This window comes from Chanos chanos, chromosome 4 (genome assembly GCF_902362185.1).
Source record: "Chanos chanos chromosome 4, fChaCha1.1, whole genome shotgun sequence".
NCBI classification, from domain to species: Eukaryota; Metazoa; Chordata; class Actinopteri; order Gonorynchiformes; family Chanidae; genus Chanos; species Chanos chanos.
Window position 1 is genome coordinate 14540800 of NC_044498.1, and position 25791 is coordinate 14566590.

General features: G+C 40.1%; 1 protein-coding gene across 1 annotated transcript; it reads left to right on the plus strand.

Annotated features, from left to right (window-relative positions):
• Nucleotides 1–1120: 1120 nt before the first annotated feature.
• Nucleotides 1121–25711, plus strand: gnav1 (guanine nucleotide binding protein (G protein) alpha v1). The gene is made up of 9 exons (XM_030771871.1): nucleotides 1121–1250; nucleotides 1456–1547; nucleotides 8894–8986; nucleotides 10534–10694; nucleotides 14947–15075; nucleotides 21719–21848; nucleotides 22120–22191; nucleotides 23621–23708; nucleotides 25429–25711. Exons 1-9 carry the CDS (start codon nucleotides 1121–1123, stop codon nucleotides 25617–25619), a joined length of 1086 nt encoding a protein of 361 aa, XP_030627731.1. The 3' UTR covers nucleotides 25620–25711.
• The last annotated feature ends 80 nt before the right edge of the window (nucleotides 25712–25791 follow it).

Consider the following 25791-nt stretch of genomic DNA (forward strand, 5'->3'; position numbering starts at 1 on the left):
GTCGCGTTCTATTGGCAGGCAGTGTTATCGCACTGTTTAAAGGACTTTTGAAAGACCTTGAATTTGATAGACTGGGAAAGAAAGGTGTGGATCTTTATATTCCGTGTTTACACTTAATGCAACTTGTGTTTCATGAATGAATATAAAATTCAGTCTTTTCCTGTTACGTTCATTCTCATTAATGAAATGAAGAACATTAACTGTTGTACTAATGTTTAAACAGATAACACAAAACAGACATTAGTAGCTATCCGTTACCTTTACCGCACCGTCACTGCACATGCTGTGCCCCTCATCTGATCTGACGTGTAGAGATGGTTCTGGTTCGCTGATGTGCCGAAATGAGGACATAAACATGGCCCGTCTGCCAATTCATCACAGACAAAAGGCAGCTTAATCTACGGTTGACGGTTTCGAAAATGCTGACGCTGTGCGCCTTTACTGTCGGTGATAGAGCATGCCTGGTTGTCGGGGTACAAGCACATAAGGAACCTCCGAGTTCGTTCAATTTCTTAAGGTATCATAGCTCCTGCCCAGGTGTCATTTTCTCAAGTATACGTCACTTCCTTCAGAAACCTGAAACTTGTACAGAAACAACTATTTGGCCAACCCGCTCTACTTAGAACGTTTTGAAAAGTTCTCTGTAAGGACTCCCACCGCACAACCCGACTCTAGTGAAGGAGTCTTTTTTTTGTTTGTTTTTATACTGTTCATTTCAAAATCAGAGAGGGATGATAGTTAACACACAATCCTAGTCTTTGGGGGGGTTTGTACGCTTTTAAAGTTTTGCATAAAGTTTTGCCTGGAGCCGGATGATTCGTCTCAGGTAACAAGTACGCATGTTTTATGACCGGTTACATTGGTCAGGTGTGGATGTTTGCGGCTACAGATCTTCAAATCTCCCTAAACTTTTCAGCTCACTGTACCGGATTTCTGCAATATTGAGTGTGGTGTCTTGGATATATCCTAAGTGAAAGTCGGACCATCGTATGGACATAAACTTTTCACTGATCGAGTGAAGAAACCTGACACAGAATATGTGTGTACTACGGTGTTACTGTACATTTACACTCCTTCGACTTTGTTCTGAAGCAGTATGAGGAAGAGATGAATGAGCAAAATGGGTCTGTGCCTTGGATCAGAGGTAACGGAGGAAGAGAAAAAGGCGAAGATTCATAGTGCAAAGATAGACCAGGACCTATACGAATATGCCAAGAGGGAGATGAACGTGGTTAAAATACTAATGCTGGGTAAGGAGGGCCTGGGTATTTTTTTTCTTTACTTTACACCTTAAATGTGTAGCCTATCAGTTGTGTCTTTTTACATTCTTCGTAAATACACTTACGTTACGCTGCACTTGAAGACAGTGATGAAGCGTGGGGGGCAATTTAACTGATGACTGATACCAGACTGAGGTGGTGAGCACATGCCTTCCGATGCTAAACATATTTACAGGGGCTGCTGAGAGTGGGAAAAGCACACTGGTGAAGCAGATGAAAATAATCCACAGCCATGGTTTCACCAAACAGGAGCTGGCCAGCTTTAAGGTAGGCACACCTGCAGCATACAAAGTGAATTAAAAGTGAGATTAAACAAAATAGTTCTTACACTAGATAGCAAAAGAGCATACATGATTGGGTCCAGCAAGTAGTCGGCTTTTCGAATCATTTAAATGTATCTGTCTGTGAATAGGCCTGCAGCATTCGTAAGCTTGCTCATTACCAGGGATTTGTCCTGAATTTCAGGAGTCAGTGGCCTGGATAGAATGTTATAAACCCAGAATGCTGAGTTAACAACACTGCCACAGCCTTATTGGTACTCTTTGTGAAAAGTGATTTGTCAGACCACCAGGAAATATAGGGAAACAGGGATAGGGGTCCTGTATTGAGACACAATAAAGACAGGAAAAAGGAAGGCAGATTCGCTTTCTGTGTGTGTGTGTGTGTGTGTGTGTGTGAGAGAGAGAGAGAGAGAGAGAGAGAGAGAGAGACAAAGAAAAACCTTGTCCGGAATCTGGCCCATGATTGTGCATAGGGAGAGGGTATGGCTCAATACAACTGTATTTTTTGTTTTCTTCTTATCCTGCCTTTCCTCAATAGAAGCACATCTGTGTACATTCTCTTTGCTTGTAACTCAGAGGATCTTGTCATGTGTGCTGTCTTGGATGTGCATGTGACTGAGTTAATTGACCTTGAAGGGAGGGATAGAGCAATGATTTTATTGATGTGTATGTATGTATGTATGAAAGTGAATGTGTATTTTTAAAGGAATGCATATGTGGTCTCTGACCTTGCCTCATAGAACTTCTGCCTTTAGCTCTCCTTTGTTCTTTAAATAAGTTATGTAACCTATTTTGAACATACACATGTAAAGACCCATAGTAGTGAATGCCATTGTGCTGTCCCACTCCAAGGTTAATGCTTGACTGGTGATATTATCTAGTGAAGCTGTACTATGTGAGATTTTCTCTCACATCAGTGTTTATCACTCTTATTTATAAGTTCCTTTTGATAAAAGTTTGACACTATTGGAATGTGGCATATCTGGTTGACATGTACCAGCGCCTGATGAAGATGTTTATGGGCAATCGGATCCCATTACGTCCTAGGTGCCTGTTTAAACCACATTACTGTGTATGTGCGTGCTTACTTATTTGTGAACATTTAGGTGTGTGTTTCTGAGTGTTTCTGCTGAGTAACTTGGCCTTGGTGAGAGTTCTTACAGAACTGTCCTTGGTGACTGTCTGCTGGTATTCTGGGGCTTATGTGCCTCCTGTCCCCTCCTTGATCCTCCCTTAGGCATGTCTGGCCTGCTGATATGGCAGGTGAGGTATTTATTTGATGAGCTGGTATGGTGGACTCAGTGTATTCTCTCTCTCATGAAAGATAGCTTACCTTTCACTCTCTCTGCCTGTGCCTGTACCAGCCATCTCATTTTCTCTCTGTCTCTTCATTATGTCTTTGTAATTTTCTAATGTAATTGGTAATTGCTAATGCCAAATTATGGATTAGATCCTATATGTATGCAAATATTAGGATCTTTATCAGTCATCATATAAAAGCAGTACTAATTCATTGATCCTTTAATCCCCCATACTAATTTACAATTCGGGCGTCTGTTTTTGAAGTCTGTTTTTGTTCCCACGCCCCAAAAATGTGAAAATTTGAAAGTAATTTGAACTGTAATAAGAGATGTAATGAGACTTGTAATGTCATCGTAGTTAAATGTTATGCACTAATTAGTCTATCAATACCCATGTAAAATGATAAAACAAATTATTATGACTTCAATAAATAAACTTAAATGTTCTGGCCAGTAATAATAATAAATGATAAGTAACGTTGAATATCTGAAACTGCATATTAATACTTAAGTACTTTATCATTACATACTTAAAAAGTTGGTACACAGTATATACTACATGAAAGAAAGCACAGTCTGCAGTTTGAGTCCTAGCTGAGAAGTTCAATGAACTACATGGATATCTGTTGATTGCATCATGATATTGTGTACATTCTTGAACATCATTATTGTCTGGTCTGATTAACTATGGTGTTTAATTAGCCCCCTTTGCTAAATTAAAGTGATTTAATAAGCTTAAGACACGTCATGAAGCCGTCACAAAATCCTGATAACTGGAATCTTTGTAAATGACTGAATTCTTTAATGCCATTCACTTTCTCTATATTATGGAAATCATAGGGCCCTGCATAATGTAACATACCAAGTAATCTGTTAGTCTGACAGTGTGATACACCAAGCTTTCAGATAGTCTGTCAGTGTAATTTACCAAGCTGTCAGTGAGTCTATCAGTTAGTCTATCAGTGTAATGTTCCAAGATATCAGTTAATTTATCACTTAGTCTGTCAGTTAGGCTATCAATTGATCTGTCAGTTGGTCCATTAGTAACATTATCAGTCTGTCTGTCAGTTAGTTTATCAGTCTTACATATGGAATAATCCCAGTTTCACCAGGCCCTTGTAGATTTTCTACAGTATGGCTAATACAGCCGTATACAGTATAGCTAAAACAGGGGCAGTCGTGGACTAATGGTTAGAGAAGCGGGCTTGTGACCGAAGGGTTCAATCCCTGGGACCGACAGGAAAAATGCGGGCGGGGGAAGTGGGTGAACAGCACTTTCCCTTCCCACAATATCCACGGCTTAAATCCCCTTGGGCAAGGCACTTAACCCCCAACTGCCCCCTGGTGCTCTTGCTCCTGTTGTGTGTGTGTGTGTGTGTGTGTGTGTGCTCACTACCGCTAGAGATTCTAATTCTAACACTCAGCTAAATTTCCACCATCATCCCAGTTAAAGTTTGTGAATGAGTTTGTGTTGGATCTAACTGTGCACATTTTAGGTTAAATATGTACCTTTTAGCCATAGCATCAGGTCTCCCTTCTTTTTCTTGTCATGAGACCCAAAGGAGAACCAAAGAAACAGTGACCAATGAAAAAAAAAAAAAAACCTCATCCTTCAGACAAAAAAAGTCAAGTCCTTTCCATTTACTCATGCCACTACACCCAGATGGAGTCAAGTCATGAAGTGACATCATCCTGATATCTCTTATCACACACTTCCCCAGACTTTGAAACACTTTGTAGTTGTATGAGTAGAACATATGATACTGTAACTCCTACTGCAACAAGCTTGTCGTCATGCCCTCTGGCTTGCGACATCCTATCTCTACACTCCCCTAACACAAAAGCCCCAAACAGCAGTGCTGCACCACTGAGGCTGGGAACAAAATAATGCACTCTAGTCAGTAAAGAGGACTGACAAGGATATTGTGTTATGGAAATATACCAGATATATGGGGCCATGAGTCAGCTCTGCTGTTTTGAAGTCTTACATTTTTATGAATTCTGGTTGATGTTTGTCTTTAACTGGGCTTTATGGGTGATTATAAGAATATAATCAGGCGATTCAAGGATGTTTCCTCGTATATTTGATTTTTTTACTAGGCTCTTGTGCTTAGGAGAAATATGATACACAGTAATATACTCATAAGGTCTTAATGACTTCTGGTAGTTCATCTAAAGCAAACTGTCTCACTTCTCTGGAGAACATGACACACTTTGAACAACAGCCAGAAGAATTGGTTCTTGTTGAGACACTCAGAGTTACAGTGCTTTGTGAGGTACTAAAGTGCGTTTAAAGAAATTCTTTCTGTCTTCCTCGATTGCTTTGTAGTTTGTTGTGAGAGAGTGATTTCCTGTCTTCATTTGTTCAGACATGAGCTCTTGAGCTGTGTATTTCCAACACACTGACAGGTGTTTGTGGGAGATCCTGTAATCTTATTATTATGAGTTATTATAAGTTAGGGTTCAGAACATTCTAGAAAAGGTTGACCAGTCTTGAGCTGTCGCATACATCTGCGCTACTGTTTCTGAACTTTGGTATCATATCAATAGCACGACAGGTTCGAGGAATGCGTGACTAAGTGGAGGTTTCCAGAACTCTGTCAGCTGATGCTTAAGATAAGAGAGTAGGGATTTATTTTTTTGTAACTGGCGTAATTGGAGATTCGTACTTCTCAGATAGAGCAAAGTGCTCAGTTGAGCTCAGCCTAGCCAGTGCCCCACCCTAGTTAATGAGTGACAGTATGACCACAGTCAGTGGTTCCTCCTGTTTTTCAAATATGTTTAAAAAAAGAGAAGAAAACAGGAGTTAACTGTATTTCCTAGTTCCTCCTCATGCTTGAAATGAAAGAACTCCTAAGTTTTGTGGTTACGCAGTGAGACAGCTCACGCAATAACAAAACAACAGTATTGAAATCAGTCACATTAACATGCCCTGGTTGAATCATCAACTTCAAAAGTGCGGAGGAAAACATTTTGAACTCTAAACGTAGCTGGAGGACAGTGAGGTCAGCTTACTGAGGAAAAACAGCTGATTTTGTGGATACATAACTAGCACAGACCTGTTTGGTAAGCTTTATTCAGATGATGACAGAGTAGTGTTTTGTAAGTTAAGACCTATGTGAACCTGGTTTATCTGACAGGCCTCTCTTTGAAAGTTGAACATTTTAAATGGTAATTTTTAAACATACGCATACATGCTTACAGAATGTCCCATAATTATGGGCTAGTTGCACATTGTAGCCTGGGTCACAGAGGCAGACAAAGCCTGTAATCAAGGCAGCTTTGCCCTTAGAGTGTAACGGTGTTCAGTTGTCTGCTTCTACTCCAATGAGAGAGCAGGGTGTGGTCTCTCTCTCTCTCTCCTTCTCTCTCTCTCTGACTCTCTCTCTCTCTCTGTCTCTCTCTTACTCTGTGACTCTCTTACTATGTGTGTGTGTGTGTGTGTGAGAGAGAGAGAGTGAGAGAGAGAGAGAGAGAGAGAGAGAGAGAGCGCATCTGTCCTCTGATGGAAAAACTGAGACAGAGAATGTGTGGAACCTGTTCTGACCTGAGTCTGTCACAGTACTGGTGTAGACTCTTTGTTTGTCTTAATGTCCTCTTAAGCCTTACCACTCCCCCACACCATTCTCTCTATTCTGGACCTCTTCTCTGTTTTTCTTTCCTCCTCCAATCGGTATTATTGCTCTTTGTAGATTTTTTTTTTTTTCTTTCTCCCTCCATCTTTTCTTTTGCTTTCAGCAATTTTACAGTTTCCCCTCTCTGCTTCATTTCTTCTCTGAACCTGAGCACATTCTCTCACGCTCTTTCATTCTCTGGATCCCTCCATCTCCCCCCTGCCTTGGCCCCTCTTCTTTTCTTTCGTATTAGTGATAAGGAAAAGAGTTCTCATGTAGCCTGAGTAAGATCAAGCATGAAGTGAATGAGACCTGTAAGGCTGAGCTTTGTACAACTGTCTCCAATGGAACAGGCAGGTATAGACGTATGTGTAGTGGTCCTGTACTCTCTTTAGAGTAGTGTTATATTGCAGAGGGGTATCTGAACCCTCTCAGACAGCGATGACGATGATGTAACCCTCATGCGCACACATCTAATTTTGACGGAATCAGATAACTACACGAGGGCACCTGTGAGAGCAGCATGATTTAGTGTGAGAACAGTTTCTCAAGAGTGTATGTGTTTGTATTCCCTGGGTTTGTGCGTGTGATTTTTCTCTACTTGTTTCCTAAAACAATGTGTTTACACTCTCAATATTCTTTGTGTTAAATCCAGATTTCCCCCAACCATCAACTTGTAACCAATTTGAGGTTAAGGTCTGATCCAAATACCCTCCTCTCTCCACTGGTCTGATGTCTCCCACAGCTATTCACCCTCACTGCCCACTTTTCCACAGGCAATACAAGCAAATCCATTGTTCTTTGGTATGTGACTCCATACACACTGTGGCTCTTTTGTTTAATGGTGACTGTACCACTGAGAACTTGTATATCTTTCCATGCCTGCTCTAGTTGAATTTGTCTACGGGAGAGAAAAAGGCAATGCGCATGCCTCAGAGCATTCTCCTCAAAAAAAAAAAATCAATAAAAGTGGAAGAAGCTCCTGGAAACACAGAAAAGCTTTTTAATAAATGTGTTGAGCCATCCCTTTCAGGAAACCCTCTTACCTCTGATCTCCCTCCCAGCAAACAAAGGAAAGGAAAAAAAAAGTCCCAAGAATGTGTTTGTCTTGGCGGGCACAGTGGGGTGGAAAAAGGGAAAGATTTGACCAGTGGACGACAATGTGTTTACGTATGTGCTTTCAGCATATAGCCCGTGCTTTCAAAGTAAAGCTCGGTCAGGCTGATTTAAGTGACCCGCAGGGCCAGACTGGTTGGATCTCCAGGTTGTAGGCTGCAGATTAAAGGTCAAAAGTTAGAAATATAAGTCCATGTTTAATCTTTTGATTCCACCCTCAGACCAATGGAGATGCTGTTGTGGCTTGCGGCTGGGTTTGGGTCGTAATAGCTTATTAAACTGAGCGGACCACTTGAATCCACCCTGCTCCCACTTATGGGAATTAGGAAAAAGACCAAGTCATCCATTTGGGTTTTTGGTGAACTGTTCACAGACATTTCAGTAACTGCTTTTATTTAATGTCCAAAATACACAGTTGAAGAGTTTATTTCTTAGAAATGGGTGTGACTGGGCACTTACAAAAAAAAAAAGAAAAAAGAAAAAAAACACACAGAAAAACACACAGTGGAAATACTTAAATACTTTACTATACATAAGGTCAGTAAGATCCAATAATGATCCCCAATGATACCATCAACCAAAAGATCAGAAAAAGTCAGAAGTTTTTACTCTGCTCGTCGCAAATAGAGACAACGGAGCCTACTGCAATGGCAAACCTGAAAAGTCAAACTGTAGTTGTGATGGGCTTGACTGCCACAGATAATGGAACAGAGATTCTTATGCAACCCCACACTCCCTGGATTAACTGAGGGAGACACAAAGCTCCTTAAATATGACACAAATCAATGCTGAAATGTCAATGTGGCACCTCCTCTAATGGGAGATTATTACTTTGTTGCACCTCACTGTCCTCAAAACATCAGTAATCTAGAATGGTTGTGTTACTGCCTGTCAGTTTCCTGAGATTAAAAATTCGACTGTTTTTGACACGAAAAAGAATCGACTCTGACGAAACTGGGCGGCAATGTGTCAAATCTGTGTCTGTCTCCACTAAACAGAGAGGGTTAAGGGGGGGGGGGCATTTTTTTGACTTGATTTTGACCGTGACTAGTAGTGTTGACGCTGAACTGTTTTTGAACTTCTTTCTTGTGGATTGCCCTATTTGGATTATTCTGCCTTTACTTGAACCGTTACAGGAAATTCCACTTATCATATCATACAACCACACATATTTTCTCTTTATCCTTATTAGCTGGATAAGCATTAGGGCAATACTTTTATCCCTTATACTGTAGTTGTTTCACACACACTCAAACAAATGTTTTTACATTGCTTTTATAGTAATAATGTGCTCTCAACAGCCAGCTGTTCTGGATAACCTCCTCACCTCCATGAAGTTTGTGTTGCATGGGATGGGCATCCTCAGAATCAACCTTGCCAACAGCAAAAATAAGGTATTGACTCGCTTACTTTCTCTTTGTCACCGTTCTAGTCCTTCCCTCTCTTTTTCCATCTCTTTCTTTTCAAACATATTTACCAAGCAGTACACATTGTGTCTCGGTTGAGTTTCTCTTGCATCCTCAGAAAACTCTTAAGGGAAAAAAACCTCTTAAGATTAGACTTTATATACAGGGCATCAAAAAGCATTTGGTCTTTAGACTCCAAGTACTGCTGGTGCTTCGAATGCTCAGTGGTTTGTGGTTAAATGTGGTTAAATGGAGAGAGCTGCTATTATCTGTTATTTTGAGCTTTTGGAAAGTCTTAAATGCTACACTAGGTGGCAGCAGGCCTACAGAGTGCTGGCTCCCTGTCACACAAACACACACACATGCACACAGACACACACACACACACACACACAGAAGGCTGGCCGTCTCCCACAGCACACGTGTTTTCACAGCCCTGACCTATTAGTCTCATGGCGAAGTTCCAGAACATTCCAGACCTGCAGTAAACCCCAAATACTCCCCCATTCCCATCTGTGTGAGCCTGACAAACAAATTCAGTATGTATATCTCTTTTAATATGAAAGAAGTGGAGTAACTTCTAGGTCAAGTATTTGAAGTGTAGAGCTCCTACACTGTAATTAGGGGAGGTGTTTCTGTAATGGAGAATAATTAGAGGTTTTTAATAACAGTTCTATGAGGAGTTGTAGGCTAGATTCATTCAATCTTTCTCAATTTTAAGCATCACGAGTCTTTTGTTTTTTACATATATACATACTACATACGAGTGTGTGTGTGTGTGTGTGTATGTTATGAGAATATCTTTTTGTTTGCATGCATACTGTGTTATTATGACAAGAATCACATCTTTAGTATTTGGCTAATTCACACTATATGTGTGTAATTACTCATATGCTACTCTACTGTTATCTTATGGTGGTGTCTTATGTGTCCTTTGTATTATGTGTAGGTTACTTAGACCGAAATTCCCTGTTCAGTACTCTGAAAGTAAATATGGATCAAATTACAGGAATATTTCAAAATACTTACAACCCAGAAATATTAAAACCTATAGCCCAGAAAATTATATAACAAAAATGCAGCTTTAATTATTTCAAAAACTTAACCAGCTTCTATACTTAAACACTTCTAGACTTTGGCTGCAAGTTATTTGTGAAGAAGATTAGCTGTTTTTTGGGGGTGGTAATGAAATGAGCTTATCTCTCTGAACAGTTGGGTTCAGCGCGTCTCTCTGTTTCATCCTGTGCTCCCATAAGAATAGATGTTTCTGTTTTGCAGCAGAGGCACAAAACATAAAATCTGGGTGTCAGGTTTGTCATATGAATACCTGTTGTCAGTCCTGTTGAATTTGTCATTTGAGGTCCAATACTAATTATTTAGTTGTAACCAGATACAAATCTTTTCTTGAAAAAGCAAAATGCCATAATATTAAATGTTAGAAATAATGTATGACAGGTGTGTGTGTGTGTGTGTGTGTGTGTGTGTATTATGCATGTGGCGTCTCCCAATTCTTAACTCTCACCTCTCTGTTTCAGGTACATGCCCACTCTGTGCTCTCCTGTGGACGCTGTTTTGATGAGGACCAGGTACTCTTCCCGTTCATAGGCCACGCCCTCTGTTGTCTGTGGGCGGATCAGGGCGTGCGTGCGGCAGCATCCCGCGGATACGAATATGAGCTCAACGACTCAGCCCTCTAGTGAGTATCAGCAGTGCCTGGCCGATACTTCCACTTAATTGTGCACATTGCATGCTTTCTATTTATGTCTCCTGAGCGGACGTAACAAACGCCGCGTTTTTACGGTACCGGGCGGGTATATAGTACGCACAACTGTGCACCATTATACCACACCAGGGAGAGCGTGTGATAAATACCTCACCTATGTTCACCTCAGCACTAAAGCACTGGAGTGTCGATGTGTTTTGGTTCAGACTGCACAGAGTCAGCTGACCCATTCCACAACCCAGTCCAAACTCTCTGGTAGTCAAGCCATGGTGTTTGACAGATTCATGGTGTGGTGATTTGCTGAAGCGTGGCTTGTTTATTTATTACACCATGTGATGGAGTCCTGTGTTGAAAGCCAGTCGGGTGCAGCAGTTTTTGGCATAAATGAGGACTTACGTTTGGTCATGAAAGTATTTCCTACATATTTTATCTTCAGGAATGATCAGTGTTATCAGGAATGTACGGGTATTGATACTAACTGGATTCTACAATGCTCCAAATGAGTGAAGAATTTAAACCAGGCTCTAAGAGGTCACTTGACCCTTGCTGTGACCTCCTTGTTTTGTGCACATTCCAAACATCTCGGTCTCTCCCCAGCGGCCTGGATGGAATCTCACAGGCTTTGGGAATGCAGCATTGAATCCGAATCTGAACCACATTTGGTACTTCATTGTGTCCCCTGGAGAAGCAGACAATACCTACTTCTAATGAAACTGGTTATTGGAAATGAGACCAAACCTCTCCACACAGACGTTTCACACTCAAAACTGTATTTGCAAGTGTTATTAGCATAAATACTGAAGCCACTGGTCATTTTTTAATGGGACTGTTATGTTGTGAGAACACCCAGGCTTTACTGAGAGAGCATTTCTGTGCTTTGGTTGTAGGAGGTCTCATTTGGTAGGCAAGAGGGGGTTTTCAGTGCAACTGTGGTGGATCATTCTCCTCCACCTTGAGCAGAAATGGCCGTAAGAGCATGTCAGCCTTTTGAGTGTTAAGCAGTGAGTAATGACCAGCTTAAAGAGCTGTTCAAACAGAATCTCAGGCGCTTTGCATGTGTGTTTGTGACATCCTGTTAATATACATGTGTTGTGTGCGTGAGAGAGAGAGGGAGAGAGAAGGTACGTGTTTGTGAATGTAAGTGTGTGAGACAGAGAAAGCAGAGGGGGTGTAATTAGTTAAATGCAGTGAACCAGGCTTCCTGTGCAGAGTTGCTCAGCCGGCATGTGTCGCATGTCACTGTAAATGAGCTTCGATGCTGGAGAAGAGAGAGAGAGAGGAGGAGGGAGGACATGGGTCTGTGTGTGTGTATGAGTGAGTGAGTGTGTGTGTGAGTGAATGAATGTGTGTGTGAGTGAATGAGTGTGTGTGTGAGAGAATGACTCTGTGTGTGAGTGAACGAGTTTGTGTGTGAGTGCGTGAATGAGTGTGTAAATGAGTGAGCGTTTGTGTGTTGGCACGTACACACGTGTGTGTGTGTGTGTGTGTGTCTATGTGCGTGTGTGCGTGCATTTTAAATGGCACTTAGCATTGCACAGCCAGTTTGCCAGCTTGAGTGTGTTGCATGTAGTCACTGATGCGGTTGGTTTATTTTACCTGTCTGGTGCTGGTTGTGGTTGTACAGCCTTGTCTTACACAGAAATTATTTAAAATTGTATGAGACAGAGGAATGGACAAATTAGCGATTAGATCTTGCATTACACACAAAGAACTGTGGGAAAATTCACGCAGGTGCTTTGGTGTCTCGTAATTATTGTCTTGTCCACATTAAGCACATGTGACATGCCCCACAGCATGCCCAGAGAAAGACCCATTCTCTCCCTAATGCCAATCAGACGGGACTCACCGTCGCTGTAAATGTGTGTGTTTGTGTGATGTGTTAATTGAGTGACAGGTAAGATGAGACCTTTCTGGCCCTGGGCACCGGGCTCAGCCAGACAACTTCATAAATATTGGAAGTCAATAACACGCCTGTCACCGAGGGCAACAGAATTATCACTGTGGCGCTGCTTTAGATTATCTTGCAGCGATTGTTTAAAACCCTCCTGTGTATGCCAAAGGGGTTTCAGCTGTTAAAGTCTTCTTGATCTCTCCCCCCCCCCCCCCCCCCACCTCCTTACAGCTCTCCTTAACTCCCCATCCCTCTCTTTTGCCTAACACCCTTTTATTTTTTTCCTTAATAATCCATTCATTTGATTCATTATTCACATGTTCACCTCTTTTTCTTTTGCTTTTTGCAACTCATGCGCTCTTCATGCTTTCATGTTATTGACTGTAACTTCCACATAAAGTTCTTTTTTTTTTTTTAAACATTTCCTGTTTGCAAATGTATCTAATTTCTAAAATAATGTATCTAATTTCACAAATAACTCATAGAATAAGAGTGCACCCCGCAAGCCTGACTTTCCTTTACGGAAGGTGCCGGAAAGTTCTTGCCACTTCCCACGAGATTCATCTACCTCATCCATTTCTTCGTTCACTCTATATTTGAACCCCTTCTTCCGCTCTGTCGCGCCATATCTGTCGGCTTCCGTCGTGAAAGGTCAGATTTTCACAGGATATTTAAATCCACTCGCTCTCGCCCCTCTCTGGACCAGTTGGGGAGCTCGAGCTCTGGGATTATATCCATTATATCTGTCCCCCTGCTGCTTCTTCTCTGTGGCCCTAACCCTGATCCCCATTTTATACTGGGCTACTGCTTCATTTCTCATCAGCAGCAGCCAAATTGCCATAGAGACTCTGACCTTAAAAGAAATACCTTAGATTTAGAGTTTCTACGCTCTCTCAGAAATTCTGAAAATTTTTTAGCTCTTGTCTCATGTTAGGATGACTGACAGGAGGAATAAAGAGGGATATGAAAGAATGAAGGGATAGCGTAGTGAAGCCCACTTGTACTTCTTTAAGGCGTCATTATTTCTACTACTCAGCCTGTTTTTTTTTTTATTTGTTTGTTTGGTTTTTTTTTCATTGGTGTGGTTAATGGTAGTTGTCAGGGAAGTTATACAGATCCAGGGTGCCTGTTTCCCTCTATTTGATAGTGGGGGATATGACAGAGGCAGATGTGCATGGACAAGCCCTTTGGGTCCTGCTGGGGACCACTGCGCTGAGAAGGACGGAGGAACACCTCCTCTCTCTCTGTGTGTTGATTGGGGTGGAGGAGCAGACGTAGGGATGGGGTGATGGGAGGGGGCGAAGATGGTATCATTGTCTGCCTCAGGACATGTGCCTCTACCCAGGGGGCTTATTGGATGTGACTAGGGTGGAATGTCATAGAATCACTTTGGCAGAAGTGTGTGTGCATACGTGTGTGTGTGTGTGTGTGTGTGAGAGAGAGAGAGAGAGAGAGAGAGAGAGAGAGAGAGAGAGAGAGAGAGTGTGAGAGTGTATATTTATAACATAACTTTTTCTTTATTGAGGTATGAAGCACCTGGATGCTTGTCATTTCCTCTTCTTCCATCTCTGTGAGCCTCTGTAACAATAATTACTCTTCATGACGCCATGTTGTTGTTTTATGCTGTCTGTTTGTATGGATGCAAGAAAAGGATGATGTGAAGAGGCAATAGTGGAAATGTAGAAGAATTAGTTTTACTTCTCTGTGTAAAGAGTGACTTTGCACAAAAATCAGCTGAAATTCTGGCATATCAGAGCACGGCAGCGTGACGCACTCAGCCAAACAAATGCTGTGTGTTTTACGTGGTATGAGGCAATCCAAATTTAGTTCAGAATCTTGGTCTTTGGTGACTCTTCTTTATCTCAGTGACGCACTCAGCTTAGATCTGGAAGTTTTCTGGTGTACAGGTATATTTAAGGGCCCACAGGAGCCTAGAGGATTATCCAGGTCTTTTCAGCTGAATCTTTATCAGTCCATACTCGGCCATTGTATTGTACACGGGTCTTATGAATATTCACTTTGCAGATTATAATATAATTAGCGCCCCCTTTGGGACAGTGCTATTACTTTCTGTGCTCCAGTCATCATCAAATAAGCTCATTACCATCAACCAGAGATTCCCCTAGTGTACTGCTCTGTGCCTTAATGCTGCCTCTGAAAGTGCTTCCAATAAGAAGGAGTTTAACACAGTTTTAATAGTGAGAAAAGAATCACAGGACATTATCATTCGTTTGTTTAGTTTATCTAAAATTTCAAATTTTCTAGTGACCATGTGTTTCTAGACTAACTGCTTTCTTGCCCAACCCTCACCCAATCTATGTTCTCTCTCTCCAGTTTCTTTGAGAACATGGCCAGAATCATCGCTCCTGATTATATGCCCACTGAGACAGATGTGTTACGGGTCAGAGTACGGACTACCGGAGTCATCGAAACGCAGTTTAAAGTCAACCACCTCGTGTTCAGGTAGAGCGCTCTCTCAAATTTTATAACATATCACCCAGCGTACAGTCTACGGCCCCGCCAGTGCTCACTAATATAATGTTAGTTTAATAACTTTTACTATTTCTGATTAAACAGTTCAGAAAACAGATGTGCATTAATAACATTCTAAATATTTGGCTTTTTGTGACCTCTGTTTCACCCTCATCAGAGTGTCAGAGTGTCTCTGAATCTTTGTTATCTTCAGTAGATATCCAAGCAAGAAGTCATCACCCTTAAAGTGTATTCGGCCTTTCTACTCTTCTTTCATTCCAAATCTTGCTGGCCGTTAGCTAACCATCAGCCATTACTTAATGGCAGCTGTCAAGCTGGAAAGGTTATGTGGCCAGTTTACTTGATCACTGTTTGCAGATAAGGAGATTTCAAAGTCAAATTAAATAATGTGATACTGACCAGGAAGGGAAAGAAATAGACCAGTTCAACTGGTTGTATAGAGAATGTTTGGAACAAAATTCATAATGATTCTGTTAGCTTGGGCTTTGCTGGTCTGTTGCTAAACGCATGCTAACAGTTCACTATGAACTTGACCTTCTGAAACTTGGCAGAAGGATTGACTCATTGGTTTTTAATATTTTTGGCTACACGCTTCTCCGGATGGGGACATAGCTTACCACCTATAGCTGTATTGGGGCATTGTGGGACATTTGGTAAAATCTCTGAAAACTGTATAACTTGCCACGATGGAGTATAACCAATACGCATTTCATCCCAAATGTATGTCACGAATTATATTGTGCCATCGCACAAAATGTAAAATCAAGAGCAGATCCATTAAACATTCAAAGAGAACTACATCTGTTGACTTCTTAAGGGCAAAATCTACAAAACAAGGGAAATTCAAACTCCCTCAATAGTACTGCCACTGTGGGCTTAAGACACTTCTGAATATTTATTCATTTATGTAGATGCAAAGAATTCAAATAGCTCTTCAAACACAACAGTAGACCTCATGAGCACATTTACCATATTTACTTTTTGAATGTATTTCTTCCAAAATGGATTTCCTTTTTTCAGCCTCGCTTAAAGTTTTAACAAACGCATTTCATTTTAAAAATGACAGTGGTTCAGTGACAACATAATTCTTTTGTTCAGTGATATTTACTTCTACCTGTGCAACTTTGAGTCAAATCCTTGACAATCAAAAAGTTTGACGTGCTGATAATCCACCACAAGCTCTGAAATACAACTTGCTGTCATTTTGATTGGACCCTGGGAATTTTTGATTCCAACTAATTTAATTTAGTTGAATCCAAATCTAGGTTATCTGACAACCAGTGGGGAAACAAGCATTAGACACCAGCGCAGTGGTGGTGAACGTAATCTAGTGTATCGTTGATTCATGTTAGTGCAGTCATTTATTTCTAGAAATTGCATCTTGAGACTCCTGTGGTGCTGTGAGGAAAGGCTCAATACATCAATAGTTGAACTGACGTTATCAACAGGTCACACACTTTAAACTTTGGCAGCTTAATTTGATCTGGGTTTTTGAAGTGAAACAGGTAGACATTTGCCTTATTTTTATGGGCAAGCTTATGGTAAAGGCAGTGTATCTGGTATTCATGTTGTAATAACTATGTATGTTAAACCAGGGGACGACCAGAGCAGTTCTGTGATCCCACACTCTATGGATTTTGTATCTCACAATTTTATTCCAGAAATTTCTTTGAATTCTTATGTAATGCCACTACAGGATAAATATGTAGGCATACAATGAGAGTAGTGCCTCTAACTCTGTAGAAATGTATGATCACTCCAGGTGTGTTTCATAGATTCAGTGCCTATTCTAGATTTAGCATCTACTGCTAGATGATGAAATAGTGACCCAACCTGCTCAGCGTGAAAGGAGCGTACTATCGTAGTGGAGCTAATAGCTCTTGGGATATGGATCTGATCAGTGTCGACGATTTAAAAATAATCGATTAGACTTAAAAGTAGGATGTTGTGAGCTGCGCATAACTGTTGTAATGTCAGAAATGAACAGAGTGTCTGAGCAAATATAAATGTCTTCGTCCCTCTTCGTTGTCCTCTTGAGTTAACATCTCAGTCGGGCGGTCTCCTGGGACCACCAATAAAGCTTTTAAAGTCAACAGAAGAACTGTGGGTAATTTTCTGCTTGGCAGCTTTAGCGGCTATTTGAATGATAATGGAGCCATTTGCAAGATTGAAACGTCAAACATCGTTTCACACAAATCAGGCAGTAAGTAGGTTTCAGATGGGTTGATATACCATCACCTCTACTCCTCTCCTCAAACCCCTTCTTATTCAACTCAATGAATGTTACCTCAAATTCCAATCTTGTCACCCTCCATTTGAAGTAATTTTAACTGTTTTATGCTTTGCTTATTGTATCATCTCTAGGAAAGCTCATAACATTATACTGTATCCACTTGCGCAGTGATAAATCCGGTTTTACTGTCACTCGTGACAGTTTTTCATAACTCGGATGTGACCATGTGAAAGATTGTACTCTACTTACAATATCAAATATGCCGAACTGGTTATTTTTATGGTCTGGTTCTTACTGTCATACCCAACTTTCAAGTTACACTTCCCCTGTGTTCACCTCCCCTGCGATAACATTTCGTATTCCACACAAACGTATGGCTCATGCTTACATCATCACAGTTACGTCAGCAGAATGCCTTTTGTAATCCCATTAGCATCCGTATGTGCTGTGACTGAGTGTAATTAGCTTATCACTCTAATACCTTTTCTCTCTCTCTTTTTTTTTTTTTTAACCTACGAAAAGACATAAGAGTTTGCCCGACCTGACTGTCTCTGAACGGCACTTATTGGTAAATGACACTTAGGGTAAAAAGCTCATGATAGAGAGGTCAGAATGATGTCTTCCAGGCGTATGCTTATCGTAAACAGAGCTCATTAGTAGACTGACATGATCCATTTCCCTGTGACGTAGGCTATACTGCCAATTTGATTTTGAATGATGGGCGCGCTGTACGAGTGAAACGGAGCCTTTGCCTGATCTGTTTTTAGAACAGGATACTGTTTGTTGGTGATATGACTAAAGCTCTGGGTCTTATTAACAACATTAAGAGTCTCTTTGAACTCATGGAAGCGTGTTAATATGCTCTGTAATTGCACCCAACTGACACCAAAACTCCTTCTCTCTATTTCCTGCTATCACTGCTGTCCACTTGACACTACTGTCAAAATTCTGATGATGTGTTAAGATCATATCGCAGTGCAGGCATACCCGATTTAATTTTTTACATTTGAAAATTCATATAAACGTTTCACGCATCATGAAGTGCTCTTTATTCATATGTACACACAGCCATGTTTAACACAGAGACAACACCCCCTCCTAAAAGGTCACAGACTCAGTGGAGTTTTAAAAGTTCCTGTAAAGAAGTTTGTGAGAGCTTTTCTAGTCAGGCTCAACTTATGGCTGAGTCTTGTAAGGCTACAAAAAATTGATCATGCCCATAAAAATGTAGTTTACGTCAAGATAGCACAGCCGGCCAGTGTCTCAAGACACAAGGCAAATGTTCAAACATCATTTTGTCTCTTTGTGAAATATATTGGCTTAGGCGTATTATTCACTTTCTCTTAGTAGTGTGTGTACGTGTGTGCGTGTATGTGACTGTGACTGTGACTGTGAATTTGAATGTGAATTTGCATGAGTGTGGTGCACATGCACACGTGTGTGTGTGTGTGTGTGTGTGTGTGAGAGAGAGAGAGAGAAAGAGAATTTTTTTAAACTGGAAGGCTCCATCCACCTATTGTAAAGGGAAATAAATTATCTAACAGAAATGTATAAAGTGATCTCACTATTCCATGCATGTTATACCTTTGAAATGTATTTAAACATTTACAGTCAGATGTCACCATTTATTCAAACAACTGTATTCTCAACACTGTTTTAAAGACTGTACATTATTCATGTGACCAAATGTTCTTAGTTTGAATAATTAACATTGGAAAAAAAGTTGGCAAGCATTATACAATAATTCTTTTTAAGACCATATTTTCTCAGTTTGCTAGCATATCAAAAAGGTATTAACAACATAATCTTTACAGTTAAAAGATACATAATCAAATTTGGCCATTTAAACAGGAAAAAACTCTCTTTGTGGATATGGGGTGTGACCAGGTTCCTACATGAGTTCTCTGAAATAGAAGTTGTCAAAGGAGATGTTCAACAGCTTTTCAAGTTTAGGAGATCATTGATTCTCATACTCCTGAATAATGCAGAGTTCAGGAATTGTTGTTTGAATAATTCAGAACGGAAGGAAGGTACTGTGGAGGGTCCCGCCACACCCCTTCTTCTCCTAGATCAGAGCCAGCCCATCAAAGACCATCTGTCATTGGGTTCAGATCAGCCAGTCAGGTCATGTCTCATCTCCAGCAAGGCAGGCTTCTCCATGTCATACAGTGTACATTTTATTTTAATGGTGTAATCATTCCTTACCTTTGAATCGATTGGTGGACTGACTGATCTATTTATTTATTTATTTATTTTCTTTTTCTTTCTTTCTTTCTTTCTTTCTTTCTTTCTTTCTTTCTTTCTTTCTTTCTTTCTGTCTTTCTTTCTTGCCAAAGACCTTCATTTTTAGACGCTTAATAACAATGTAATAATTTATGTAAACCATTCGTTTTTAGTCTAAACCCCAGGGCTTTAAGGGAATGTCTTGTGTTTCTGTCAGTTGCTTGTGAAATCAAATCAAAGGCATTCACTTATTAAATTACTGGAATTAGAGTGAAACATAACCTGACCTCAGGCCAATTTGTACATTTTTGGGGACGAAACTTCAGTATGATCAGAGACCTCAGTATGTTCAGTGTGGTCTTACGTCTGTATTTTGCACACAAGCAGTGGTATCTTATGTATTTACTCTGTTTGCCAACCTTGTAATGTTTTAGTTAGCTTTCAGATTTCCTGTGCAAATCTTTGGGGCTTTTTTTTTTTTGGATCCATTGTGTCTCCAGTGAACTTAATAAATTGTATGGGGGTCCTATCTGTTACTGTGCCGCAGGTCTGTGCATGTACAGGCTTGATGTAAGATTATTTCGTGATGAGTCAACCATTCTTCTGTGGACCCTCCCTCTTTAGAGACAGGTCTCTTCAGGTCACGCTCGTTATCTCAGCTGTAATTAACAATGTAATGAAAGGCTGCGAATGGAAAACTCGGTTAATCGCTGAATGTGGAGAGCTCTGTGGGGACTCGTGGAACGTGACGGCAGGAGGGCGTTTGCATGGAGCTGATTCACATTGGCCTCTGACCCACAACACTTCTTACATCCGTGAAGATGAGAAGGACCCCATTTTCTCCACATTAATTAAACAATGCAGATGAAAGGTCAGCTAATTAAGTGATAATGATAAGTACCATAAAACATTGGAGAGGAGACAATTTTTTTGGAGATGACAGTTAACCAGAGAACAAACCCTGATTCTTTTTCTTGTTTTCTTTCTTCTTCTTTTTTTTTTTTCTGGTATAGCTCAGAGCATTTAACGGCTTTTAGAAAAAGGAAGAGCACAGTGTGTTTTTAGTGCCTTAAAACACGTGTACAAATCAGTGACAGTTATTTTTGATGACATGAGAAGTGTAATTTCTTAAAATAAAAAAAAATGTAAGGTTTGAAGTCAGTGACATATATTTTCTCAGTCCATATTGTTGAAAAGTATGCTCAAATCAAAATCATTTGCTTTTAAAAGGAGACCTCATGAATACAAGTCAGATTTATTCTCCATTAGATAAACATTTCACAGCATTTCCTTCTGAAAACTCTCCTTTCGGTCGATGCTTGATTTGTCGATTCCTCTGAAAAATTGAACAGGGTAATTGGAGGGGTTTCCAAATTCCAAACGTGTGGAGGAATCACAACAGCAAATACAGATAAGACTTGAAGAGGTTGTGTGAAAATGAAACCCTGTGTTCTGGTGTGAGTGGAGGAACAGGGAAAGGGGAAAACACACACACACACTCACCTACACACATGCACACACACACTCTGTGAAGAGAACGACCTTTACATCCCACCCGGGCCTGCCTGACCATGTTGAGATTATCTAAGAAAATTGAAAGGGTTGGTCATTGTTCCCCATCCTCCTCTGCAGTGGTTGGTGATTCACATCCTGATTGTTACTATTGGAGCCAAATGAGAGGCTGGAGTTGTCAATAACAGATTTACTTGAGCAAATACTTCTGTGAAGGGATATGCTCAATAGTATAGTTTCAAATGTACGCCCACTCCGTTTGTTTTCATGACCGCACATCCTAAAGATCCCAGTTTTTGTGATTTTCCTTCTGTCTTATACATTTCTAATCTGCTCTCCACTCTGAGCTGTTTCACATGTCATAGCTGCAGGTGTTCAGCTGTTGGACACACTGAAATGTCAACCACAGGCAAACATGTTAATTCTTGTTATTAGCATTGTGTTCTGAAAGAGACTAAAACAGATTTTGACGAAATCCTGACGACCTGACCAGATGTTTTTCAGATTTCACTCCTCTGTTTTACGTTTGTGTGTAGTTTTTTTTTTTGCATGATTACATGATGTTTGCTTGATTAATGGTAATGCTTTATGTAATGATTAAAAAAAAAAAATTCTTCTCTCTTACGTTTTTTCCTTTATGGCTAGAATGTACGATGTTGGAGGTCAGAGAACAGAGAGGAGAAAGTGGATCAGTTGTTTCGAGGATGTTAGGGCGGTTCTGTTTGTGGTGTCACTAAGTGGGTACGACATGACCCTCGTAGAAGATCCATCCATGGTGAGATTCAGTGATCTTTACATCACCAAATATAGAGTGATAAAATTATTTTCAGTTTAAACTTTGATACGAGTCAATACAGAAGCAAGCATTAAGTGATTAAAAGAAAACCTTGCCTTTTAAAGCTGTTATCATCTCTGGACCTTCGGTGATATATCAGGTGCAGTCATGAAATACTCCCCTGTTGTGGCCTGCATGCATGTAATTACGCACTCAAGGCCTTGGGCATGCATTTCTGATAGATGTCTTAATTTTGTTTTCCTCCCACTAGAATCGCCTTGAAGAGAGCCTCAAGTTGTTCTCGTCTATCTGCAATAATATCTTCTTCAGAAGTACCTCAATGGTAGGAGAAAGCTTTCTTTATCAAAAGCAAGCAGGCATAGCAATCTCTGCAATTAACTTCAATAGGTTATCACAGCAACTCAAGAGTCAGTGGAAGAGTAGCCTGCAGATGTTGTTTAAGCAACTAAATAAATGAGTGTGTGAAGTAACATCGTTTATGTGTTCAGGGTTCTCCAGCTGAAAAAGAAAAAATCTCAGAGAAGAGAGCAAATTCTTGAAAAAACAAAATCTTTGTTCTAAATAACTGCTTCACTCTGTATTTTTCACCAAAGCCTAGGTGTCTAGACTTTCCAAGTGCAGATGCATGAAACATTGAATTTGCTGCCCTGAAGAACACTAAATATTGTTGCAATTAATTTTAATTTAAGTATGTCTGTTTGACCAAAAAAATGTCAATTTCTGAAATTTCATACTTCGTCGTTTAGCAAAGTAGGGCCAGAATGTGTTCCGCTAGTTCATAAACGATGCCTTTTAAAGGCACTACCTCAAACTTACTTTTTCCTCTTTTTCCTCCCGGTCTCTAGCCTTTTCTTTTATTTTTTTGCCCTCTTCTAAAATGTCTGATCCTAACCAGTTTGTGATTTGCCCCTTAAATTATATCAATTTGTTTGAGGCCATTTCACCTTCAGCACCAGACTCCATCACCCTAATTACTGCCCACACACATACACACATTCATACCCACTAACTGACTCTGGCTTTGTTCTAATTTTCCTGTCATTTGTAATTAAACAACTAGGCTTATTTTAGGTATGTTCAGTTGGTGGCATTGGGTCTTCATGTAGCCCACCCATCATGACCCCTCTGTAAAAACCCCTGTTTAAAAAGCCACGCAGCGAGTTTGTTTAATTGGCCTCGTTTAGCTCATTTTTAAAGCCACGTTAGTCATCCGTTGTTGTTCACAGACTGGAGAAAATTATCGGTGGTCTTTAATGACCGAAGTCGTTAATGAAGTCAGTAGGGTGTGTCTGGGCAGGCAGACCGCGGACATCACTACCCCCACGCTTGAAAAAGTTTTAATGACTGTGTGTTTGAAATTCTCCATTGTAATATCGTAGTGACACTTCCTGATTATTTGTCGTTTAGCTAATCACAGCACAAAAAGAGGGATAGTAACTGGATATTAAATTGGCATGAACAATGAGCAAATGTAGCCTTTTACCACTGCTGTTCTGTGTTGGCAGTACAGATTTCAGTAGGCAATATAGGATTAATAAACATGTTGAGTAACATAGCTGTTGTGCAGGCCTGCTTTAATTTTTTTACAGTGACTCAGTTAAATACACTGAGGAAGAGAAATGAAAAACAATATAGGAGATTAATAATATGACTAAAATGGTTGTGATATTGAATTTGATGATTTTACTTTTGATTGACATTTGGTTGCAACAATGTGATCCTCACTGATATTGAATGATCTTCTTTTACAGATCTTATTTATGAACAAGATCGATCTTTTTCAAGAGAAGATTCTACATTCGGGCAGACATTTAAGACACTATCTACCACAGTTCAGAGGTAAATGAATCTGTTTGCACATTTAAGGATCTTCATATATTAGTGCTCTACATGTGTATATCATAACTCAGTGGCTCTGATATACACATGTATATCATAGCCATTGTATGTATATATTCAGTGAAGGCTGCTATCAAAATGAGCCTCTGGCCCTCTCCCTTTCCCTTTCTCTTTTTTTTACGACAAATATGTGTGGAAGGCACCTCTGCTGTCCTCAAAGGTGACCAAACACCCCCCCCACACACTTTTGCCTGTATGTGACTGTTATTTTTAGACCTACAGCATTCACCTCATTGAAAAATTAAAAATGAGAAATGAACTTGATGAGTTACCAGTCACCCAACATAATCAAACCCAGAATTCCATCAGAGTGATTATCCAATCAGAAAACACAGCTACTTTCCTCTGTTTGGCTACCTTTTCTCTTTTCTCTAGAGCCAACACTATGCATGTTCTTCAGGCTTGTCTGGCAATTACTTGATAATTTACTGTAATAATGGAACGTCATACATCTGTTTTTTGTTTTTCAGAATTGTTTTAACAATTTGGTCTTCTTTTCTTTTTTTTGTACTTTAAAAAAAAAAAAATCAATTTTCCCTTTTACCACAGAAAATATAAGTTTGAATGGAGACAGTTTTAGATGCTGGACCAAGTGCCACCTCTGATGAAAATGAGCTGCCAAATCTATTTTTTTTTTTTGAGCTTTGTCATGACCAACCTAACCTTACAGACATTCGTTCTGAGGATCAGATCTTTTTGGCCCGTATCTTGACTGCTTTAACCTTACAGGCATTCACTCTGAAGATCGAGTCTTGCTGTAGGCCTTCAGCCGTATTGATTTTTCTCTTCTTTGTAATGAAACATCCTTTCCTTTGTTTTTTTTTTCTTTGTTTCTTGCCTTGTATATGAAGTCCCCTTGGACCATCTATCCATTAGGAAAAAAGCCTGTGATAGGTCATGGGCTTACATAGTTGGTGTGGAATCAGCTGAAACTGCTTCTGCTATTTACTTCTGTATAAATCTACTCAAGTCGGCTTAGTCCAGATCTTTATGAAGGCTTCTCCTGTCTTCCCTATCCCAAGTAAAATATTATCATCTTTTTCTGTGGAATATTAAAGTAGCCTAATGTTGTAGTTTAATTTTGGGAAAACACCACCCTCAAACAAACATGTTTACATATATGTGCACACTGTCACAAAAATGTACTTGCTTTCCTCTGTGTTTTCTCTCTGGTATTGGTTAATTTGATTAGACCTGACTTGGGTAAAACTCTGGCATTGTAATTTAAATTGAGACACCTGGTCTCTGAGATCATCTCAGTGCCCTAAACATGTAAGAGCGACAGATCTCTGCTCTTTCTGTACATACAACTCATGGCATATTTGCTTGCTGTCACACTCTCTGCCCCTTTGAATCTCTCAAACTCAGTCTTGGGTTTGGCATTGCATCCACTCCAGAATGCAGAAACTAGACACAAAGGGTTCCATCTTATTTGACAAATTTCTCAATATTTTTTATACCGCCGTGTAATTTAGTTATAGGCTTTTTGAATGAAGTTGAATGTATTGGATTCAGCAATAGCGACTGGGGTCTAAAGAAAAGTCTTGATTTTTACCATATTCTTTTGAAGTCTGTCTGGAGATTTTTTTTTTTTGAGTTACTCTGTTTGAAATGACGTTATTTTTCCGTTCTCTAATGATTTATATCTCTTTTTCCTAAGGCGCTGATTGCGACGTGGACGCTGCAGCTCGTTTCATTGCCAGCATGTTTGTGGCTCTCAACACCACACCCAACAAGCTCATCTACCATCACTTCACAACAGCCACAGACACCTCCAACGTCCAAATCGTTTTCCAGGTTGTCATGGATACAATCATTAAAGAGAATCTCGAGGCAGTGTCTTTGCTTTGAGGTCCCCCTCACTTGTATCATTTGGACCATTGAAGTTCCTGATTTTCGAACAAAACCTACACCGCAACATTGGGACAATGCACTATATGCTGCATCAGTATCTGCATCACTTCTTTTGATTTTCATACCAGGTCTTTCCTTTTTTTTTCCCATTCACAGAGTATTTTTGCAC